The following is an 18751-nucleotide window of genomic DNA, read 5'->3' as shown; positions in this document are numbered from 1 at the left end:
AGTCGTGTGGGTAAAGTCGGACCCCCCTGTAGGGTGTAAGAACAATTCAAATTATCGTGCTCTCGATCATGAGTATGCTTCTGTCCATCTACATCAATCATAGACTTTTCTAATTTGGGGATATGGCATGGTATGTCGGGTTTGATTGTTGAGGATTACTGATTACATGAGATAGTTCCTTTACATTTATGTGCAGGTTGATGTTGCAGGGTAGATGTGCCTTGAGTTAAGTATAGAAGCTCACACATAGATGTTAGGTTGCTTACGCATATGAATTTACTTAACCCTGTGGCCTACTTCTTCCTAATGACTTAAATGCATAATCTTTAGAGTTGGGTTATTTATATGTACCTATTATGGATTAAGTCTTGCGAGTACCTTCATACTCACACTACTCTTTCAGGTTTCACAGATGAGAAGGATCTCGTGTTTGACTACTTCACGCCCGCCGTTGTAGGTGGTAGGAATGAGTAGTGCAACCTACTCGTGTGGTGTGCTTTTGGGTTGAGCCTAAGAGCATATGGCTTCACTTAGCTTTTGGTGTTAGTAGGTGTTATCTTTCCTACGTAGTTTCTCTAATCTTTTGTTGTAAATTATTGTAAATGATGATACTCTAATGCTTATATATAATTTCAATTACTCACTCCTTCATAAGCTTTGTTGCGATGTTATATGTTGGAAGGTCATGTGTTCCTATCTAACGCACAAAACACGTGCCGGGACTACCAGATGGTATTCCGGTTAATCATTGTGGTCATGATTAAGCAAATGATTATCATGATAATTAACTGGAATACTATTTGGTCGGTTTCTAATAGCATGGTATCAGAGTTTGGTTTAATGAAGTAGCCTAAAACACGTAAGGCGTGGGTTAGTAAAGGGTTTCAACATCACTAAGCAACCCACTAAAGTTTCTTTGGCCTCTTCATGCTAACATGTATAAATTGCTATACTATACCCCTAAGTGTAACGAATGGTTATTTGCTGTATTTAAGTTGTTTGTTTCCACATTGTGATGTCTTTTGGATCTTGTTGCATCGACGAAAGAGGTAATGAACGCATCCTGATGGCAATAAATATCGGAAGCCAAGAGGATGGACTCAGGTCATATGGGTAAAGTTGGACCCCCTGTAGGGTATAAGAACAATTCGAATTGCTACGTTCTCGATCATGAGTATGCTTCTGTCCATCCGCATCAATCATAGACTTTCCGTATTTGGGGATATAGCATGGTATGTTGGGCTTGATTGTTGAGGATTATTGATTACATGAGATGGTTCCTTTTACATTTATATGCATGTTGATGTTGTAGGGTAGATGTGCCTTTAGTTAAGTATAGAAGCTCACACATAGATGTTAGGTTACTTATGCATATGAATTTACTTAACCCTATGGCCTACTCCTTCCTAATGACTAAAATGCATAATCATTGGAGTCGGGTTATTTATATGTACCTATTATGGATTAAGTCTTGTGAGTACCTTTGTACTCATGCTGCTCTTTTAGGTTCCATAGATGAGGAGGAGCTCGTGTTTGGCTACTTCACGTCCGCTGTTGTAGATGGCTGGAATGAGTAGTGCAAGCTACTCGTGTGGCGTGCTTTTGGGTGGATCCTAACAGCATATGGCTTCATCTAGCTTTTGGTGTTAGTAGGTGTTATTTTTCCGCTACGTAGTTTCTTTAATCTTTTATTGTAAATTATTGTAAATGATAATACTCTAATGCTTGTAGCATAATTTCAATTACTCGCTCCTTCTTAAACTTTATTGTGATGTTATATGTTGTAAAGTCATGTGTTCCTATCTTAGTTACAAAATACGTGCCGGGACTACCGGGATGATATTTCAGTTAATGATCATGGTCATGATTAAGCAAATGATCATCCTGATGATTAATTTGAATACTATTTGATCGGTTCCTAATAGCATGGTATCAGAGCTTGGTTTAATGAAGTAGCCTGAAAACACGTAAGACATGGGTTAGTAAAGGATTTCAACATCACTAAGCCACCAATTAAAGTTTCGTTGGTATCTTCATGCTAATATGTTTTGCTATACTATGCCCCTAAGTGTAATGAATGGTTATTTGCTGTATTTAAATGGTTTGTTTCCGCATTGTGATGCCTTTATGGATCTTGTAGCATCGATGAGAGATAAGGAAGATATCTCGATGATTAATTAGCATACTATTTGGTCAGATCATAATATAGTAGTAAATTATCTACTTTTATGTGTAAATGTTGAACTGTTTCTATTCTCTTTACTAGCAACTGCACACGTGTTTTACACATATGGAATCAATACAGGATATAGCAATCCGAAGAAGTAAAATAACATAGCATAACAAAAGAGAGATTTGCAGATTTACAACATGATCATTTAATTTCAAGAGGTAGCAGAATAGCGAGTACTGGACATGAGGGTGGAGGGGACCGTGTCGTCTAGTGTTGGCTGTCCATAGCAGCGTTGTGAGGATGATCAAGATGTTGACCAATTTATGAGGGATGAAAACAATTCTCGTATAGTACCATGGTGTAAAGATTGCACGATAGAGACGACCTCCGTGGTAGACGGCAGTGTAGGAGACATGCAGGCGGTGGTGCACCCCCTCCAAAAAGCCGTCGTTGCAGGCGAAGTGCAGGAGGCGCACACCCTCTTGAGAAACCCATCAGCGAATGTATGGAATGCAAATACTGAACGTTTAGGTATGGAAGATAAATAATGAGAGATTGAATGTATTTTTGGAATATGTGGAAGGCAAATATTAGACGTTTAGGTATAGAAGGTAAATAAATGGAGATTGAATTTATTTTTGGAAGGAGGAATGTGGTCTAATTTTGCATAGTGACTGTTTGATCAACTCAGATGGACAGTGGAGATCACTCGAATCTGCTATAACTCGTGCATTTTATAGGAGTACTAGCAATCGTCCATGTACGACACGCACAAGCAAATGTGCAACTACGGTTTCTGAATTATGCAGACATCTATTACATTCTGAGTTATTGTAAACCAAGTCACCGAATACAACGATGTATATTTAAGAGCAAATTAAATTATGTAATAACACAACTTATGAATTATAAGATAATCAAATAGCTCATTACAACCCAAAAAATAGCATCACCAATTGAAAGAATCATATGTCAGATAGCAATACCCAAATATAGGGTATCTAACACTTTTATCTCCACTTGCGGCCATGAACCAAACATGTCCCAATCACTTCCCTGCTATATTAGCCTTCCACCGGCCCCTTGCTTTCCTCACGGCTGCTGATGGCCCAAATGCCACTACTCGCATTGCTTCCTCTGGTCCTTGTCACCCTATCTGCCACCAGCGACGAGGTGGCAGCCTCTCCCCATGCCCACCCCCACCCTCTGGACCCCCTCTCCGCAGCGGAGCTCACTGCCGTTAGAGCAGCCGTGCTTGCCTCCCCATTCGTCCCTTCCCGGCCACTCACCTTCCACTACGTCGGCCTCGATGAGCCCGACAAGCCCGACGTCCTCTCCTACGCCTACGCGACCGCCTCATCCCACAGCCCCATCCTACCGCGATTCGCGCTCGTCATCGCCCGAGCTGGCGGCCAGTCCCACGAGCTCCGTGTCGACGTCACCCACGTCTCCACCCCCTCTGTCCTTTCGCATTCTATCCACGGTGGCGCTGGCTTCCCGATGTTCACGGTCGAGGAGCAGATCGCAGCGGGGGCGCTGGCACCCATGTATCCTCCCTTCGTGGAATCCGTGCGACGGCGTGGGCTGAACATAAGCGAAGTTGGCTGCGGGGTGTTCTCCAAGGGATGGTTCGGCAGCAGCGAGAAGAGGTGGGGCGGCGCAAGGGTGGCGAAGATGCAATGCTTCGTGGCCGGCGAGACGGCCAACTTCTACGCGCGGCCACTGGAGGGCGTGACGCTGGTGGTGGACCTCGAGCGGATGACCATCGTCGGGTACACGGACAGGATCGCGCCCCCGGTGCCGAAGGAGGAGGGGACCGACTACCGGGCAGAGAAGATTGCGCCGCTGTTCACCGGGCCAGCGGCGGCACCCGGCGTGGTGGTTCAGCCCGAGGGCAGGGGCTTCCACATGGACGGTCACGTTGTCAGGTAAGTGCCCTCAACTTGATTTAAGTTACGCGCCGTATGAAGAATCATAACACAAGGGACCTTTCCCGTGCCTTGTGAAGCACCCACATGGTTTCATACAAGTCAACTAGATCACAAACTCGCGGTTCTTAGATTGCCAAGTATTTGTTTTTACATTTCGCAATAAAAATTTGGCCCGTGCATATACTTAAATACGAACGGTGCATAGACTTTGCCTTTAGAAACGTTGTCCGGGCACCGCGGAACCCAATCCCAGAGGAGCTAGCTTGGTCGTCGACTCCCAGTGCTGACGATATTCATAGCAACTTGTCTGTCGAACGGATTGCACGCTGTCATTGAGAATATATTACTATATTATTCCTTTGTGATTGCAAGGACCGGCCAATAATAACTTAAATGTAAAGCCACTTGCACCAATAAACCAGTGGGTGATCGAGTTTCATACGAATGTGCAACTATCAACCTACTCCCATTTGTTTGCTTAAATTGCAGGATTATTCAGTTGTACCTGTCAATGAATTGGTAACCACAATTAGTGTCATGAGGGAAAACTAGACTTAACAAACTAAGTTGGAATAGATTACTCAGAAATAACCCCTAGAAGAAAAGGAAAGGAGGGTAATTGGGAAAAATCATTTTGACTACTGTTTTCAGTTAACTTTGCATATTGAGCAATGTAAACAGGCTAACTGCAAGCAGGGGTGGATCCAGTAGGTCCCCAGGTGTGCTCAGGCACGCCCAAGAAAAATCGAAATCAGTTAGATATTGACATAGTTTAAAGAAGAATTTTGCAAACATTGCAATTTATATTCATGTAAGAAGTTGTATTGCAGTTTGCTTTGTTTCAACCTTAATTTTATTAGACCTGTGATGTAGTGCATATGTTGTACTGGAAATTGCAATTGTATGCACCCGATGTGGAATGGGTACACCCGTGAGAATTTTCTAGATTTGCCACTGATTGAAATGGTGCCACTAAAATCACTACAAATGCATCAGATCTACCACATGAAGGTGATGGTTAAGGCAACATCACCAAGTTTTACTACCTTACAAACCAAAACACCACAGGTCCGGTACCCCCCTCACCTCCGGTGTCCGCTGCACAATTTCCTATCTTCCGAAGATGTCTGGTCAAACAAGGTTGACCGGTGAGCATGCTCTGGGTGAAGGCGGAACAGACGGATCCCCGATTGCCAGCCTCGTCACCCATCGACGATGCGGGAATTGGGGACCTCCATGTCGACCATGCTGAGCATATTCGTAGAATTCTTAGGCGATCAAGCATGGTGTCTTGGCGATGGGAACGACAGGGGAATTGCCATGGAGGACAAGAATCAAGAGAGTGAGTGAGAGATTAGATAAATCAGGCAGGAATAGTTCGAGAATTTTCACATGGCTTCGATTGTAATTTTCATTTTGTCAATTTTGTGTCTGCACAAAAGATTAGAGCATCTAACTAGAATGGAACCTAGTAGTGGAACAAGCTACCTTGAAGAAGATTTAGTTCGAAAGGTCAGCAAATCGCACGTTTGGAAGCCCAATATCCTATTATTAGGGTCATGTCAGTGGCGGAAAGATACAATCTTTCCTCTCTGTTTTTTTTAACGGTACACCCCCTTTTCAGTTATTATTCATAATGGAAACCATGTTCCGCTACAAAGAAAATGATCGGCAAAATACCATATCTCCGAGATAACTCCTCTAAAATTATATAGAAGTACATGACAAGGTATGTATAATTGTATTTGAAATTTAGCTATGAACAAGAGTGAAATCAAAAGCATATTTGGCAAACATATTGTTTGCCAGAAAGCAATTATGGAATCCAAACTATACAATGATTTTCCTTGATTATTGTGGTAACTAAACTGTTTTCTGTCAAAGTCCATCAAAGTTCCTGTGAAATTTCGTGTGATTAAAACATTTCCTAAGCCTCTAAAAGAATGATTGACGTAGAAGACATAGCTATAATCCAAAGAGAATGCAAATCCTGTTGATTCTCCAATATTTGACCAATTCCGCTGACATTGACATCGCACTACTCTACTTGCGTGCGCGACTGCAGATGGGCCAACTGGGAGTTCCATGTGGGCTTCGACATGCGCGCCGGCACGGTAATCTCGCTGGCCTCGGTCCACGACGCCGACGCCGGCCAGCGACGGCGGGTGCTCTACCGCGGCTTCGTGTCGGAGGTCTTCGTGCCCTACATGGACCCGGAGGAGGAGTGGTACTTCCACACATTCATGGACGCCGGCGAATTCGGCCTGGGGACCTCGGCGTTCCCGCTCCAGCCCGGCAGCGATTGCCCGGCCAACGCGGCCTACATGGACGGCTACTACGTCAACCAGGACGGCAAACCTGTGAAGGCTCTGAATGTGATCTGCGTGTTCGAGCGGTACGCCGGCGACGTCGCGTGGCGCCACACCCAGGCCGGGCTGCCAGGAGAACTGGTCAGCTACCATCGACTCTCAAGTATCGAGTGCTGCAGAATTCAGTGACATATTGTTTGACGTAAGTTCCGATACAGATCACGGAGGTCAGACAGGACGTGACCTTGGTGGTGAGAATGGTGGCGACCGTCGGGAACTATGACTACACATTCGACTGGGAGTTCAAGACGGTCGGCACCATCAAGCTTGTGGTATACATCGAACGAAACAAAAGAACAGCGAACAAATTAATCGCATCTTCCACTCAAGTGAATCCATGCATGTGTTGCAGGTCTCTCTCTCTGGCATCCTAGAGATGAAGGCGACGTCCTACATGCACGCCGACCAGATCACGGAGGACGCGCACGGCACGCTCGTCGCCGAGAACACCGTCGGCGTCTACCACGACCACTTCGTCACGTACCACCTGGACCTCGACGTGGACGGCACCAAGAACTCGTTCGTCAAGAACACCGTCACCCCCATGCGCAACACCGGGGACCCGTCCACGGGTGGCGCTGACACGCCCAGGAGGAGTTACTGGACGGTGCGCCGCGAGGTGGCCGAGACCGAGGCGGATGGGCAGGTGGGCATTAACGGTGCGCCTGTGGACCTGCTGTTCGTGAACCCGAGCAAGAGGACCAAGATAGGCAACGAGGCCGGGTACCGGCTCGTCCCATCCGGCGCGACGGCGGCCTCCCTGCTGGCCGACGACGACTACCCGCAACGGCGCGCGAGCTACACGAAGAAGCAGGTGTGGGTGAAAGAGTTTGCGAGAGAGAGATATTGCCAAGCACACTGATCTCTCAGGAGATCGTTCTGTATTTACATTCAGGCATTTACACGTTCGTGATTACAACAGAATACATCGTGGGATCAGTCGTGATCCGATTCAGCAGGATCAAGCCTACATGAACGCTAACTGCCTAACATCTAGTTGACCGTAGGCGGGCGGCGCGCTGTGCCGTTCCAACGCTGTGACCGCGTCCAACACGTTCAGGTCTGTTGCCATACTTCTAACAGCCCCCTTCAATCACAACATGGTCTTCTCAGGTTGAGATTGTGACTGTTGGCAACAAATGGAGTTCTTGACAGTGGCTTCGTGAATATGTCTGCAAGTTGATCTTTCGTTGAGATGAATCGAACCTCCATCGCCTTGCGTGCCACTTGCTCACGGACAAAGTGAAAATCAACTTCGACGTGCTTCATTCTTGCATGGAACATTGGATTAGCTGTTAAGTAGGTTGCTCCAAGATTATCACACCAAAGCAAAGGTGCTCGGGATTGAAACACACCAAGTTCTCTTAGCAATGACTGCACCCACATCAATTCAGCTGTGACATTGGCAATTGCCTTGTATTCAGCTTCTGTACTGGATCTTGAGACTGTCGCTTGTTTACGAGAGCTCCATGATACAAGATTTGATCCAAGAAAGACGGCATGACCACTAGTTGATCTTCGATCATTGGGACACCCAGCCCAATCGGCATCGGAAAAGGCACTGAGTGTTGTTGTAGTAGATTTCTGAATCTTCAGTCCTTGGTCAGCTGTACCCTTGATAAATCTTAGTATCCTCTTCACTGCTGAGAAATGAACATCAGTAGGTGATTGAACAAACTGACACACTCGATTTACTGCAAATGCCAAGTCTGGTCTTGTCATGGTTAAGTATTGTAATCCACCTACTAAACTTCTGTATTTGTACTGCTCTTTGTCTGACAAGACTGAACCTTGATCTCTGAATAATTGTTCAGATGCTGACATGGGAGTAGAGATTGCCTTACAGTGCTCCATGTTTGCTCTTTTTAACAGATCAAGAGCATACCTTTTCTGAGATAACATAATTCCATCGGTTTCTTGTTTTACTTCAATACCCAAGAAGTATTCCAATGGACCCAAATCTTTTACTGCAAAATCCAACATAAGCTGTTGAATCAACGTTTTGGTAGCAGCAGATGATGAGCTGACAATAATTATGTCATCAACATATATTAGCATGTAGATGGTTGTGCCCTTCTCTCTGAATATAAACAAGGATGCATCAGCTTTTGATGAACTGAACCCCAGATCTTGCAACTTTCTAGTGAGTCTAGAATGCCAGGCACGTGGAGCTTGTTTAAGCCCATACAGTGCTTTCTTCAGACGACAAATATAATCGGATGGCTTGCTTGTGTCTTCATAGCCTGGAGGTTGTCTCATGTAGACTTCCTCTTGAAGAACTCCATGCAAAAAAGCATTCTGAATATCTATCTGCCTCATGTTCCATCCTTGTGACACTGCAAGAGAGAGGATTATTCTGATCGTTGATGGCTTAACCACAGGGCAATAAGTGTCTAGATAATCAACACCATATCTCTGTTTGAATCCCTTAGCCACCAGTCTTGCTTTGTATCTCTCCACTGAACCATCTGCTTTCCTTTTTACTTTATAAACCCATCTGCTGTCTATGAGATTGATTCCTTTTCTTGGTGGCACTAAAACCCAGGTTTCATTCTTCTGTAGAGCTGAGAACTCAATGTCCATAGCATTTTTCCATTCTGTACTCTCTAGAGCTTCTTGCAAACTGGATGGTTCTGAAACTGCTGAACCTGAAACTGCAGACAGTGCCATTGTTGACACTCTATCTTTTGTTGGAATTCTGATAGCTGAAGAACCAGTGAAGCCTCTTCCCTTTTCTGAATACCTGACTGTACCATCTTTGAATTCTTTGGGTTGGACAATATTGTCACGAAGTCTTGTCCTCATTGAGTACTTGTTGGTCTCGATTTGAACATGATCTTGAGCTGCATCATCATTGTCAGGTTGGCTGTCAGTTGAGGGACTTTCTGAACTTTCCCTGTCATGATCTGCAGTCTGCTCATCTGCATGAGAAATGCTACCACTAGAGAGATCAGGATTAGCATCAAGATTAGGTTCACTATCACTTGTGTGAGTTTCCTCTACTGCTGGTTCAACTACAATGGTGTTGTCAGAACGGATGAGAGAGTTTTCAGTGTAGGTGTAGGATTTGGCTAGCATCGGCAGAAGTGTAGGATGGTGTGTGGATTTTGGTGTTTCAGTCACTGAAGGTTGAATGACAAAGGGAAAAAGTGTCTCATCAAAGACTACATCGCGTGATATGAAAACACGTCCTGTAGTACGATCAAAGCACTTATAACCTTTATGAGAAGAACTATAACCCAAAAACACACACTGTCTAGTTCTGAAATTCAGCTTGTTAGAGTTGTATGCTCGCAGGTTTGGCCAGCATGCACACCCAAAAACACGTAGGAAAGAATAATCAGGTGTAGTGCCAAGAAGTTTGTGCAGAGGTGTGTCATGATCAATGGTTCGGCTAGGCATCCTATTGATGAGATAACAAGCAGTGTTAAAAGCTTCATCCCAAAAGCGCAATGGCATATTTGATTGAGCTAGAAGAGCAAGACCAGTGTCAACGATGTGACGGTGTTTTCTCTCAACAACCCCGTTCTGTTGATGAGTGTGAGGGCAAGAAACGCGATGATCAATGCCAGATTGTTTGAAATAATTATGCAAACGTTGGTACTCTCCCCCCCAATCTGATTGAACCGAGCGAATTTTGGTGTTTAGAAGATGCTCAACATGTTTTTGGAACTGAATGAATACAGCTTCAACATCAGACTTGCATTTCAAGAAATAAATCCAAACATACTTGGTAAAATCATCAACAAAGGAGACATAATATTTGGAATTATTTACTGATGCTAGGGCAGGCCCCCAAACATCAGTATGAATAATTTGCAAAGGAGCTGTAGATACATGCGAGGAAGAGCCGAAAGGAAGTTGATGAGACTTTCCTTGTTGGCAGGCATCACAAATTCTAGGACAAGAAATATTTGTGTCTACAGCAATATTATTTTTCTGCAAAATCCGAAGAGTAATTGGGGAAGCTGGATGTCCGAGTCTTCTGTGCCATTGCTCTTGAGAGATTTTGGCCATCAGTAAGACTTGACTGGGTTGATTTATTGGCAGAATGTAGAGGCCATTTCTACATCTGCCGGCGAGAAGGACTGTCCTCGTTGCTCGGTCCTTGACAAAGAAAGAGTTGGGATGAAATTCAACAAAAGCATCATTGTCATGGGCTAGTTTTCGAACAGAGATCAAGTGTTTATTGATTCTAGGAGCATGTAGAATATGTCTAAGATGTAAAGGCCTAGTTAAACCAGCAATCGAAGAATGCCCAACATGAGTGACAGACAAACCTGCTCCATTTGCTACTTGGACCTGATCGCCTCCTGTGTATCTTTCCTTGACGGTGAGACGATCGAGTTCATGCGTGACGTGGTCCGTGGCGCCTGTGTCGACGTACCAGTTCGGATCGACGGAGTAGTTGGCGTTGGAGACAGCAGCAGCGACCTTGTTGTTGTCGTCGGCTTGATAGGAGTGATCAAACCGGTACCAGCATCGCAGCGCATCGTGGCCAGGCTTGTCACAGACCTGACAACGTGTGCTGCGTCCGCCAGAACCGGACTGGGCACCTTGAGCTTGATTGCCACGGCCGACACCTCCACCGCGGCCAGCGCCGCCACGGCCAGCGCCGCTGCGTCCACGGCCACCGCGACCTCCATTGCCGTTTCCACGACCTGCATTTCTTCCTGCACTATTAACTGATACCTGAACAGTGGTGTTATTCTGTTCTCGACGCATCTCGTAGCTCAGCATGTGAGAGTAGACGTCGCTGACTGAGTACGGTGTGATCTGCGTGGTGATGCTCGTCACCAGCGGATCGTATTCTTCTCCAAGTCCGCGCATCAGATAGGAGATGAACTCCTCATCTTGCAGGGGCTTGCCGATGGCGGTGAGCGTGTCGGAGAGCCGCTTCATCTTGCGGAAGTAGTCGGTGACGCGGAGATCTTTCTTCTGCATGGTGGCGAGCTGCATCCGAATCTGCATGATCCGCGCGCGCGAGGTCGAGGCGAAGTTGTTTTCGAGGGTGCGCCAGACGTCGCGCGCCGTTGTTGCACCCACAACATGTGCGAGTGATTCCTCCGTCAGTGAGGAGAGGAGTGCGCTCAGGACGAGCTGGTCCTGGTGGTACCAGCGAGTGTACTCCGGATTGATGGTGATCCGACGGCCGCCGCCCGCCTCGCTGGGCGGAACGACGACTGTTTGGCTCGGAGATGAGATCGAGCCATCAACGTACCCTATGAGCCCTTGGCTCTTGAGATAGGGAACGACCTGAGCAGTCCACAGCAGGTAATTGTCCTGCGTGAGTTTGATGCTGACTAGTTGGCTAAACGCTGGTGTTGGCAGTAGGCCGGATTGAGAGGAGTTGGATGAATTGGAGAAAGCGGAGCTTGGACTCTCAGACATGGCGGAAGCTAGATCGTGGCTCTGATGACCATGAAAGAGTTTGCGAGAGAGAGATATTGCCAAGCACACTGATCTCTCAGGAGATCGTTCTGTATTTACATTCAGGCATTTACACGTTCGTGATTACAACAGAATACATCGTGGGATCAGTCGTGATCCGATTCAGCAGGATCAAGCCTACATGAACGCTAACTGCCTAACATCTAGTTGACCGTAGGCGGGCGGCGCGCTGTGCCGTTCCAACGCTGTGACCGCGTCCAACACGTTCAGGTCTGTTGCCATACTTCTAACAGGTGACCCCGTACAACAAGTCGGAGAAGTGGGCGCCCGGGCTGTACGCCGACCAGAGCACGGGAGACGACAACTTGGCCGCCTGGAGCAAGAAGAACAGAGGGATAAAGGACAAGGACATCGTGCTGTGGTACACGCTGGGCCTGCACCACGTCCCGTGCCAGGAGGACTTCCCGGTGATGCCGACGTTGAGTGGCGCGTTCGAGATGCGGCCGTTCAACTTCTTCGAGAGGAACCCGTTGATCAGAACCAGGCCGTCCAGGCAAGGTCACTCCCCTAACTGCTCCTGCGGCGCCAGATAGTTATCCAGGTGATGTGACGATGCTGCCGTGCCACTCTGTATGAATCGGTGATAACAATTTGCCGCCAAGGTTCACTCACAAAGCGGTAAAAACATGTTTGTGCCTCCCGCTAGTTCTCTTATATATGCTCGTGATATTTCGAAAAGATCATGATGTACGTATGAATTGTTTCAACGATATTTGAACATAAAATGCAATTGTTGGTAATTTACAAACTAAACCGATTCTCTTCTTTTCTCAAATGTCCCAGTTTTCTGCATTATTTCATAAATTGATAGTAGTGCGTCATAGTGCTAAAATATGAGTCTAGCTAGGTCACTCTTTTCCTCAATTTTTTATATATTTTTAATATTTGCAAAATTACACGTTCGTTTCAAAATTTTACAACAATAGGCTACCGTCGTCCGTTCATCAGACGAGAGCAAGGTCTCGCCCCATAAACGGGCGACACCTTATGGGCCACTTCGGCCAAAATTAAAAAATAGTGGTCACCAGGGGTCTCACCTACTAAACAGGCGAGACATTGCTCTCATCCGTTGAGCGGGCAATATCTTCCTTGCAGCGATGGCCGATGGGCCCACCCAAAAGGTATCATCCATTGTACGAGCAAAACTTTTTAGGTATAAAATGTGGCCCTGTAGCCCTGGCCGATGTCAGCACCCTCATTTGCATCCAACCGAGCTGAGATAGAGAGGGAGGAGAGGAGGAGAGGGGAGAGGAGGGAAGGGAAATTTGAGTCGAAGCCCTGCCAGAGGAAGAAGGTACGTTTTTGTCTTTTTTTTTTTTACAAACCTGGTAGAATCACCACTAGCGGTAGGTTTTGATATATGTTAGAGGTTAGATTCAGGATTTTTTTACAAACCCGGTAGGATAACCACTAGACGTAGTTTAGAATGTAGATCTAGGTTTAGAATTAAGATTAGACATAGTTTAGCAACTAGATCCTATTTGTATACATATTTTAGCAATTAGATGTAGTATTTAGACATATGTTAGGTATTATTTGTAGGATTTAGATATACTGTAGATATAACTGAGGTAATAGATGTAGGATTTAGAGGTGTTTGAAGTAACGACTCAGGGATATTTTGTTGCAATATAGATTAACTGTTAGGCCATATTTTTAATGAATGTTACGTTATTGTAGATATAGTTATACATAATTTTTTATGTTCTATCAGAATAATGTTAGGGTTTTATGTCGATGGTTGGCAGATATGTCAGATAAGTGGTAGTTTAGGGTTTTTATAGGGACAGTGAAATATTATATGGTCCAAAAAGGGTAATACTGTCGGTATTTAAGTCAATGGACAAGGGTATCTCTAGACCTATGCAAAAGAGCGTCAGACACTTGTACGACTGGTTGATGCGGGGTTTCAAAATAGATCTCGAGATTCAAGAGATGCCCATTAACATTATGGACAATGTCAGATAAGTGGTAGTTTAGGGTTTTTATAGGGACAGTGAAATATTATATGGTCCAAAAAGGGTAATACTGTCGGTATTTAAGTCAATGGACAAGGGTATCTCTAGACCTATGCAAAAGAGCGTCAGACACTTGTACGACCGGTTGATGCGGGGTTTCAAAATAGATCTCGAGATTCAAGAGATGACCATTAACATTATGGACAATCGTCTGAGAGATGGTTTGTACTAGGAGGTGTACTAGCTCAGGGAAGATCAAGTTTGGAAGATGTATCTGCAGGATTTTGTGCAAAGAGGTTGGCCACCTATGTTGCTTGTGCAATGAAAGAATAAGAATGTAGTTGGAGATATGTAAGGTGGAGGGTACGTGAATGAGGGAGAAGGGAGATGAGGAAGAGTATGATGAGGATGGTGATCTGGATGCTGCACATTGATCGGATTATTCGACCGAACCGACCAGTGAGGAAGACAAGGGGAAATGAATCCCTTCTCTAATAGAACAGATGGAGCGAGATGATCTTAAGGCTAACGAAGCTCCTGAGTATGACATGTCGGATGATGAGGATGATTTTTATGTTCCCGCAGACTGGAACAATCCCAACTTTAACAACCTTTTGATGAATGAGAGGAATCAGATGCCCTATGAGTACACACAAAATGAGGTGACCGAGGGTGCTAGGTATCCTACCAGTCAGGTCATGAAGGATGATGTGACTCAATGGGCGACATCACTTCGATGACAGTTTTATGTTGTCAAGTCAAACAAGAAGGAATAGGATGTCAAGTACGCGAAAGAGGGTTGCTTGTAGCGGGTGCATGACTTCAAGGGGAAGTTGGTTAAGTATTGGAAGGTGTCGATTGTGGTGGACCACACATGCATGTTAGATGAACTGGAGCCTAGCCACAAGAACATCACATCAGCCTTTGTTGCCAATGTGATGTATATCTAGATTGTGAACAACTTGAACTATGAATTAGGGTCCATAATCAGGGCAATGGATGTGAGGAACTGTCTAAATAGTAGTCGAGTTAATCAGTAGGATGATCATTTTTCATAATCACACCCACAATGGTTAACCGAAATACCATTCCGGTAGTCTCGGCATGTGTTTACTTCTAGGATCGGAACATACGCCTTTACAACAAGCACGTCATCACAAGACATGGTAAAGAGCGAGTAATTAAATTGAGTTACAAGTCTTTAAGTAGATTTAACTTTACATCAAAATACATAACCCGAATATTTACTAGAGTAGCTACGCACAGAATAAGTTACATAACAATAAAAGATGGGTAACATCATTTGCCCTAAGGCGCCACCTCAAAATAACAACACAAGAGTAGAATGACACTACTCCTGCCCATCGCCAACATCGGCGGGCATAAAGTAGCCAAAAATTAAACCTTCCTCACCTGAAAAGCAAACAAAGCACGTGAGTATGAAGGTACTCATAAGACTAAATCCATAATGGGCACTTATAAATAGCCCGACTCCAAGGAGAATGCAATTGGATAAATTAGCGAGGGCTCGACCACAAGGTTAAGTGATTTCATAAGCAATGCGATTTCGACTCAATTATAAGTATCTACATCTACCCAAGACACCCTTCTATCTTAAGATCATCAATATAACATAACTGTAACTTGTACAATATCAACTCTCCATCAACAACACCATCCATTTCCTGATATCGAAACTCTATGATTGATTTAAATGGACAGAAGTATGTTCATAATCGAGAGCGTGGCAATTCAAATTGATCTTACACCTTGTATGGGTACATCTTTACCCACACGACACAAGGACCATTCAACTTGTGTCACCCGCTAAAGTGCACACAAGTGAGTACCCATATCAACCTTTTTCAATTGAGCTCCGACCATTTGAACATGCACCTATAGGTGCGGAGGTCCATTAGGGCTACTCCTGGAGCACCCTAGTTACGCATAAAGGTGTGGAGGTAGCTAGAACTATTCCCCGAGCAAACTAGATATCTCTATAAGATTATTATGCCTACAACATATTTACGATGTTACCTCTATAAGCCTACTATGCCCATGACACCGTAGGCCAACAAGCCAAAAGGTCACAGCTATAAAAGGTATTCGGCTTATCTTACTATTATATTGACATGTGGTAAGTACGGAAAGTGCCAAAGCTAACTGCAACAGCGTTGATTCTTAAACGATTCAAGTGGACCACACGAAATCATAGCCCGCTTCCACTTATTTAACAAGTTTTAAAAAATGGCCCCTATCACTAGTTAAAATTATGTTATGTATCTTATATGGCCCCCTTGGCTTCTGGTAATGATCATGTGCGCCCATGATATCCTCCATTTTTGTTATCTTGTTACCCAAATTGAATATCGTCGTGCTAGGCAACTAACATTTTCTCCTACACAGTTGTGTTACTTTTATTATCATTAGAGTTTATGTCAAAATGAAAGGCCTTCAGTTTTTGTCACACTAGACCACTACTACAGAATAGGTCATAACTTATGCAATATAGAAGATGGTACCTAAAACACGCCTACAATAAGCTTATCACAAACAGAATTGTAGGAGACCATATGAAAATAACATGCGGATAGAATGACCATATGGAAATATAACACTGACAACGAATATGTTAAGAAACCGTCTGCAATTAGTGGAAACATAATAGAGACAGTTTAGGTGTAAAATCATCTACTAATGCATGAGGAAAGGTGGATGACTAGGCTAGAGCCATTGGGAATATATTGCAGACGACTTGTATGAGAATCCATCTGCTTTATGTAACCATATTGTAGACAGTAAGACATTTGTATCTTCTCTCTTTTGCAATCATGTTTTATCCTAAACTATTCACATTATGTGGGGAATTTGAAAAGTCATATAGTGCCAGATGATTGTTCTTTAAACCCATCAACAAGCCAGTGGGAGTTACTTATTAGCACACGCAGGAAAGACACTTTGACGTCTTCTTTGAAAACTCTACCCTCTCTCCACTCTCCACCACCACTGCCCCCAGCAATGACTTCCTAGCCACCCTCTCCACAACCCCCCCCCCCCTTCCAATCTGTTGGCCATTACCAACTTTCTATCCCTATGAGGAAGAAGTGTGGTTGACAGCTCTCCTCACAATGGACGAGGAGAGTGACAAAAATTTGTAGGAGGTAAATGTCCAGGCTAAGGAGGAGGACTAGGATGATGATCAGGAGGCAAATTCGGATTGAGGTGGACAACGATGAGGAGTATGATGACAGGTATATTCAGAAGTGGAAGAGGGAGAGGAGGCAATGGATTATAGCTACGATGGTAATGATGAGACCTCTAAGGAGGAGGAGGACAGCAGCGAGGAGGGCTTCAATGAGGAGGACGAGGATGGCAAGGAGGTCCCAAGGGTGAGGAGGAGGAGGAGGATGGTGGCTACTAGGACGGTGCCAGGGACAATGAGGAGGAGGAAAAGGAGAAACGAGATGAAGAGGATGGCAATGATGAGGAAGGCGCCACAAACCATGAGGAGGAGGAGGCAATGATGAGGAGGATGAGGAGGACGAGAAGGAGGTGGACGACAATGATGAGGACAACACCAGGGAGAGTGACGAGGAGGAGGAGGACAATGGTGATGGCGGCGGTGGCCTGGATTGAGACAAGCTTTAATCGATGACCGATAATGAGGACAATTGGTGAAACCAAAACTACACTGGCTCTAGCTCCTTTGATTCCAAGAGACCCATCAAAATGCATAGACCACTAGTCATGCCTCTCATATTATGGTCATTGGATGGGATCTGGATTAGTTTGTTCGATGATGAAATCAGCTAGGATGTTTCCCTTGATAGCTATTCTTGGGATAAAGTGGATATCTAACTCTCCAAGTTCTATTGCTCACTTAGCTATGCATCTTGTGGAGTTCTTATTGCAAAGGATTTCTCTTAAAGGAAACATTGTGCGCATAGTAATCTTGTATTATTTGAAATAATGCCTCAGCTTCCTTGAAGTCATGAGGAGAGCATAGAGCATCTTTCTGTTGTGATCTGTGAAATCAACTCACATGCGCCACTTCTTGTTGCTTTTCTTCATAAGCACATGGTTTTGCCAACTATTTCGGGTGCATGACGTTGCGTATTACTCTGGCTTTGAGGAGCTTTTTCACTTCAATCTTGGTAGCTTCTTGGTGTTCGAGGGACATCTTTCAAAGCTTCTGCTTCTAGGACCTCACTCCAGGTGCGATGTTGAGGTGGTACTCAATCAAAGTATAGTTGACCCCCGGTAGGTCTTGAGGTAACCAAGCAAAGATATCTTCATTGGCGAGAAGGGTAGATAGTAAATTGGCTTCTAGCCCAGGAGCCAACTCTCCACCCATCTGAACGCACTCCTATGAACATCCTAAGTGTAGTGGGACTTACTTTGTGTCGCCTCTGGATTGGCTTTCGGTACTTGGTGGCATTGGACCTTCAAGTCAACCTCACACAACACATGAACATTGTGTTGTCCGAGAATTAGACCCATTTTGATCCTCTGAGCCATCATTTGATCCCCCGAAATGGTGATGACTCCTTCAGAACAAGGCATCTTCATACATAAGTAGTTATGATGTATGACCACATCGAAGCCTACTAGGACTCCTCTTCTAAAGATTGCATTGTATTGATATGGGATGTCCACTATATCAAACACTATCTCCTTCGTGCACACCCTGACCACATTTTTTAGGGTGACTTTGAGGGAAATCCATCCAAGAGCCTTGATAGGCTAGCCCTTGAAGCCCAAGAGTGGCTCTGTGCCATACCAATGCAATCGAACGCTTAGACAAAAAGAAGATCTGTTGAGCTCCCACCGTCGATTAGTACTCGATGCACTTTGGACCCTGAAATGTTC

General features: G+C 44.8%; 1 protein-coding gene across 1 annotated transcript; it reads left to right on the top strand.

The window, feature by feature from the left end:
• The first annotated feature begins 3281 nt into the window (after positions 1 to 3281).
• Positions 3282 to 12672, top strand: LOC133889971 (amine oxidase [copper-containing] alpha 2, peroxisomal-like). The gene is made up of 5 exons (XM_062330398.1): positions 3282 to 4101; positions 6170 to 6554; positions 6632 to 6745; positions 6826 to 7293; positions 12158 to 12672. The coding sequence occupies exons 1-5, from the start codon at positions 3287 to 3289 to the stop codon at positions 12455 to 12457; spliced, it is 2082 nt and encodes a 693-aa protein (XP_062186382.1). The 5' UTR covers positions 3282 to 3286; the 3' UTR covers positions 12458 to 12672.
• Positions 12673 to 18751: the final 6079 nt, after the last annotated feature.

Source organism: Phragmites australis, chromosome 14 (assembly GCF_958298935.1).
Source record: "Phragmites australis chromosome 14, lpPhrAust1.1, whole genome shotgun sequence".
NCBI classification, from domain to species: domain Eukaryota; kingdom Viridiplantae; phylum Streptophyta; class Magnoliopsida; order Poales; family Poaceae; genus Phragmites; species Phragmites australis.
This window is presented reverse-complemented; position numbering and strand designations above follow the sequence as displayed.

What these genes read in the sequence shown, in the direction of transcription:
- LOC133889971 (XM_062330398.1), top strand. Translation starts at nt 3,287, where the DNA reads ATGCCACTACTCGCATTGCTTCCTCTGGTCCTTGTCACCCTATCTGCC. An exon ending in ATGGACGGTCACGTTGTCAG is followed by an intron (nt 4,102 to 6,169) that starts GTAAGTGCCCTC and finishes GCGCGACTGCAG; the next exon opens with ATGGGCCAACTGGGAGTTCC. An exon ending in TCGGCACCATCAAGCTTGTG is followed by an intron (nt 6,746 to 6,825) that starts GTATACATCGAA and finishes CATGTGTTGCAG; the next exon opens with GTCTCTCTCTCTGGCATCCT.